Raw genomic sequence first — 5,844 nt, 5'->3', positions numbered from 1 at the left:
CCCCTCTCCCTCTCTGTGTCTAAAGTCCCCAGCTGCTCCATCTCTCCATGTCATCATCTCTGCCTTCATCTCAGACATCACTGCTTCTCTGGGTAGGGTCCCACTCTCCACTCTTCTCCCTTGATGGTCCCAGGAACCTCCGCAGAGCATCAGTTTTACATTCAACAAATCATGTACTTTGTTTCATTACAATGGTTATAATCCCCTTCATGTATCATTGTTTAACAGTCTTTCTCTATATTCATTTTAACTTTTTTTTTTTTTAAGACACTCAGGCTTATATAATAATATACACCACTAAAGGTCGCATTCTGCAAGTCTTGCCTTTTTGCCGCCAGCTCTTAGTCCCTCTCTTTCCATGAATCTAGAGTCCTCAGCTTCTCCCTCTTTCTCTGTCCCCATCTCTACCTCTATCTCTGGTGTCGCTGTTTCTCTTGATGAGGTCCCGCATTCCTCTTGTGCTCTTCTCCCTTGATGGTCTTAGAGTCCTCTGTTTCTGGACTGTAAGATTAATTACTCCCCCATTTTTGTTACAAAATTTCTACCTTTACAATTGTGACAGTTGTAATTAGTTATGATAACAATTATTCTAGTGAAATCTTTGAGAAGAACATATAAGTGGGTATAAATTTCTCTTTGTGTTGGTTGCTCCCAGGGGTTCTCTCTCATGCTAACACACACTAGGCTTTTTATCAATTCATTAAAAAATTTAGGTAAATTTTTCTCACCACCTTGTATGGTGCTTGGCATCTGCCTCAGGTAGCAAGTGTTTGTGTCTTCTGTTAGCTTGAAGGAGCCTATCTTTCTTTGTATTACAGGCTAGTTGGCGTGCCCTCAGCCCTCTGATGGGCTCTAGAAGAGTTATATTTTATAAATCATGCAGCTTTTTCTTGTTATAAGGGTAGGAGCAGCACTCTTTTCATCACTGTACTATTATTTTACTTTCTGATTAAGGCTTGAGATTTGAGTTTTGCCTCTCCATTTGTTGTTGTTATGTGCCATCAAGTCAGTTCTAACTCGTAGTGACCCTGTATAGGATTTCTGAGGAGAGTCTGGTGGGTTTGAACTGTTGACCTTACAGTTAGTAGCCCAGTGCTTATTCTATAGTACCACACCAGGACTCGTCATTTAGGTGCAGTTCAATACTGACTCTCAAATTAATTACCATTAAAATTATGACTTATATCCTTGCAGAAACCTGGGGATTGTGGCAGCCTTGGAGCCAGTGTAGTGCCACGTGTGGGGACGGCGTCAGAGAGCGTCGTAGAGTGTGTCTGACTTCCTTCCCCTTCAGACCTGGCTGTCCTGGAATGCCCTCAGAGACCTCCCCATGTTCTCTGGAGGACTGTAATGGTAGGTATTCTTCCTTCCTAGGGGAGTCTCTCTCCAGAGACTCCAGCAGAGGCAATATTAAGCCCAGGCCCACCAGAGAATCCTCAGTCTGACTTCAGGAGTAAACTCAAGCTGACCTTCTGTTTTATTGTTTGTAGTACTTGAAAGCACATGTTCAAGTGTCTAAGACTGGGAGTTACTGGGGTGAACACCTTGTTAGTGTGGTGACAGGGGAATTAAACACTGTGAATAAGAAAATAAAATATATCTGAAGTTCTAAATTAAAGAGTCAGACACATTAAGTTTCAAAAATACAAAAATAGGGTCGTTTCTGCCCAAGATTAAAAAAAAAAAAGCTATTTCTCTTTCCTTTGAATCAAAATTGTAGAGAAACATATTTTCCTAATTGTCACCGCATTATTCCAGAGAAACCTGAGGGCACCATATTATTTAGAGAACATTTATTGGTATAGTTGCCTTCCCACCGATTCTATAGAAAAAGAGGTAAATAGGAAGGGACTTCAAAAAAGTTTATGGAAAAATGGAATGAAAAGATAATAGAAGTTTTCCATGAACTTTCTAAACCCCCCTTGTATTGGTGTGCCTACTGGTAAGTTTATGGGCAGCACAAGAGTCCTGGAGTATACTTTCCTGGAGTCCAGGTGTGACGCTGTAGATAAATACTGGACTACAAAGTTGGTTTGAACCACAAGGTGACAGTTCAGACTCACCAGCTGCTTTTCAAAAACGCTATTTAGGTTGCTATGTGTCAGAACCGACTCACACTTAACAACAACAACAGTAGACTCTGGAAGAATTGGATTGGGTTGAAGACTTGAGGAAAGAGTTGAAACTTTGAAGAAGTTACTGTAGAATATGGAAGAGAGTTCCTTAGGCACCCACGAGAGGATCTGTGGGTAGCTCAGAGGCCCCAGCTCAGGTTGGATGCTGTAAATGTGTTAAAGCACTGGCCTGCATGGCTGTGTTATTTCCTGCAGTGATGAGAGCCTGGGCGCAGCAGTGAAGCATCTAGATATCTGGGTTCATCTAGGGTTGAACTTTTGCTGAAGTTCAGGGTAAGGACTGTAGTTCAGTATTAGGTTGAGGATACTGGAAAGAAAATAGTTTAGGTTATAGATCATGGATGTAGGTTGGCTAGGGGGAAAATAAGGCCAGGAGACAGCTGGCAGATTAGTAGAAAAAGAAGGGGTTGTAGAATCAGAAGCTTGAATGAAGTTGAATAGCAGTTTAATAGTCAGAAGCGAGCAGGCAGAAATACAGCTGAGAGTGGGAGATGACATTTAAAATTGTAGAAGAGGCCCAACTGCATGCAGAGAGTGGAATGGTTTGAAGTCACCCAGGATGGTATGAACTCTGGGATGGGGAGGCAGACTGGGAGTCAGATGCTGGAATGATTACCAGATGTCAGGAGGTTGGTAGATGACAGTGTTCAGGGAGGACAAAGAGGGAGGTTCGGATGGATAGCTTGAGCACCATGGGAGTACACGTTCTGCATTGAGGTGAAGGATTAGTGGTTGGAATGGCACTCAGGTATGAGGAGATTGCTGGTTTGTCTGTGTTTGAATGAAGTATGTGTAAGAACTTTTCCACCAGAGAAGGTGGAAGGGAAACTGTGTCCTGAGGGACATCTAGGATTCAGGTAAGGCATGGAGGTGAAGGAGGTGTATTGTGGAAAGGTTAAGGGTGTTGAAGAGTTTGGTTATCTAGTTTGCCATGGGGTACTTACAAAGGAGAGAGGGGAGCAGAGGAGGATGGGCTCAGAAGAAGCAGCACAGAGTGGGTGGTGATAAGCCTAGGGAATAAAGAGATTGGACAAGTGGCTGGAAAGATTTGAAGTTTGGATGCAACCAAGAATGGAAGAGGTAAGACCTGGTGGGATTAGTTGACTTCAGATTTCCAGGTGTTTTGGTGGTAGAACTTGGTGAATGTTTGCATCTTAATGAAACATTTTGATGACTGTGGGACAAAGCAGTTTGAGAGAGCAGGGAAGCAGAAAACACACAGAGAAACACACAGAGAAGGACAATAAAGGTAGGAAGGGGCATAAACAGCATCTAGAAAGACTGAGAAAGCAGAGGAATCAATAATATAGCAAAGGTGGTTTCTGTCTATAAAGGGGAGGAAATGGGTTGTACCTATTATATTGTCAAAAGTCTTCTTTTCACTTGTTCATTTCTCTTGAGATGTGCACACTTAAGCATAACCCACCTTGTTAAGAATTTTAGGATGAGCATCTCAGAGATACATTTTACTACTAATTGTGATTATTGTTAAGTACCATCCAGTCAGTTCCAATTCACAGAAACCCTGTTGGATTTCCAGTGAGAAGCTGACCTTGCTGTTGACAGTCCAGTGCTTATCCTACTAGCCCATGTTAAATTATCTCAGGTGAAAACATTGATTTTATCTTGAAATGTTCTATATGCAGCTTCTATGTAGAAAACTTGAGATATGTTTCATCAGGTGACAACACTGAGCAGCAGGTACTAGTGAGCCTTGATTGTGGATAATGTGGTCGCTTCACTTCCTGTGTCTAAACTGTAATGTTTCCCCTTTATTGGTGATGTTGCTGGGCGTATGTTACCAGCAGAGATACATCTTTATGTCCAGAAATCCTCGTTTGCTCTTCTGCTTCCGTCTTAACCTCTAGATAATGAAAACAAGCCACTCAGAGATGATAAAATCACTCAGTGGAAACAGTACTAAAGAATACATTTGTTCATTGTTTTCCTTGTAGCTTTCCAGCCATCCGTTCCATCTCCTCTTCAGCCCCAGGAACCAGTGAAACCCAACAACATTGTGACTGTCACTGGGATATCTCTGTGTTTGTTCATCATTGTTGCTACTGTCCTCATCACACTGTGGAGGAAGTTTGGCCGTTCTACCAAGTGCAGCACTCCTGCTCGACACAATTCCATTCACTCCCCCAGCTTCCGAAAGAACTCTGATGAGGAGAACATCTGTGAACTCAGTGAGCAGTGCGGGAGCTTCTCGGATGGGGGAGATGGGCCCTCAGGGAGCCCTGAGGAGATGGGCATCCCTTTGACCTATAGGCGGAGTGTGCCAGTGACCCCTGAGGATGATGTCTCTGGCAGTGAGAGCTTCCAGTCCAATGCCCAGAAGATAATCCCTCCTCTGTTTAGCTACCGCCTTGCCCAGCAGCAGCTGAAGGAGATGAAGAAGAAAGGCCTGACAGAGACCACCAAAGTATACCACGTGTCTCAGAGTCCCCTGACAGACACTGCTATCGATGCTGCCGCTGGTGCCCTCTTAGATTTGGAAAGCCCCGAAGAAGCCACAGCAAACAAGTTCCGGATCAAGTCCCCATTCCTGGAGCAGCCCTCGGTCTTTATTGGGGAAAGGCCTCCCTCCAGGCTAGAGTTTAATGCTGCTCAGGCCAGTTGTGCCATAAGCCCCAGCCAGACCCTAATTCGCAAGTCACAGATGAGGCACATGGGCAGCAGAGGAGGTCAGTCTGAGAGGAGTCACCCCAGGAATTCCCACTTCCGAAGGACTGCTAGTTTTCATGAGACCAAACAGGCCCGGCCATTCCGGGAGAGGAGCATGTCCACTCTGACTCCACAGCAGGTCCCCACCTACAGCTCTAGAACACGGACTTGGGACCAGGCAGATGACGGGGTTAGACTTCCAACTCGAGGCTCTCACCTGTTTCCTGAGAAACTGGAGCATTTCCAAGGAATGGGTGGAACCAGCGGTCTATTAAACTCCTACCCTAAGTCCCACACCTTGGGGCAGCACTGGAGAAAACCAGACCTGGGGAATCACCAGGCAGGTTTAGTGGTAGGAAATGAGAAAACAGAGCCTCACAGAGCTCGGAGGGGACCATCCCCGAGCCATCGGAGTGTTTCCAGGAAACAGCCTTCTCCCACTTCCCCCAAAGATAACTACCAGAGGGCGAGTCCACTGAGTCCTTCTCAGTGTCGAAAAGACAAGTGTCAGAGCTTCCCAGCACACCCTGAGTTCGCCTTCTATGACAATACGTCATTCGGTCTCACAGAGGCGGAGCAGAGGATGCTTGACCTCCCTGGATATTTTGGGTCAAATGAAGAAGATGAAACCACAAGTACACTTAGTGTGGAGAAGCTGGTAATCTAAGCCAAGAACCAGCTTGAAACTCTCCACACCAGGTTCTTTGTCGGGGTGGTGGTATCTACTGCTCACATTGTTCTGTGGCCTGTTTTTTTTTTTTATAACTATTTTATTATAGGTCAGAATGTGGGGAGGAAGTAGCTCACAAAGGAGAATGTTTGTGTGCAGAAGAGGAGGTTATTTATCCTGAACATTTCCCTTCATTATCCAGTCGATTCCTAATAACAATGATAATAAATTTTAAACAAGTAAAACAGGACTTGGTCTCTCATATGGACATGAATTATAATACATTGCAACTTGTGACTGTGAAATCTTTGATCATTAGCAGTTTCAGAATTGAAACAAATAGGATTCAACTCCAAAGATTTAGAGCAAAGT

The 5,844-nt window shown here is 44.3% G+C and overlaps 1 protein-coding gene across 2 annotated transcripts in view; it reads left to right on the top strand.

The window, feature by feature from the left end:
- Window positions 1–5,469, top strand: part of THSD1 (thrombospondin, type I, domain containing 1) — a 36,433-nt gene extending 30,964 nt beyond the window's left edge. Inside the window, exons 3-4 of one of the 2 annotated variants that reach the window (XM_006877421.1) lie at window positions 1,195–1,353; window positions 4,091–5,469. In XM_006877421.1, coding sequence (XP_006877483.1) covers window positions 1,195–1,353; window positions 4,091–5,469 — 1,538 coding nt within the window. The remainder of the gene's footprint in view (window positions 1–1,194; window positions 1,354–4,090) is intronic. The other variant, XM_006877422.1, reaches the window with a different exon arrangement.
- Window positions 5,470–5,844: the final 375 nt, after the last annotated feature.

The sequence above is a fragment of the Chrysochloris asiatica genome, unplaced genomic scaffold (genome assembly GCF_000296735.1).
Source record: "Chrysochloris asiatica unplaced genomic scaffold, ChrAsi1.0 scaffold00494, whole genome shotgun sequence".
Lineage (NCBI taxonomy): Eukaryota > Metazoa > Chordata > Mammalia > Afrosoricida > Chrysochloridae > Chrysochloris > Chrysochloris asiatica.
This window is presented reverse-complemented; position numbering and strand designations above follow the sequence as displayed.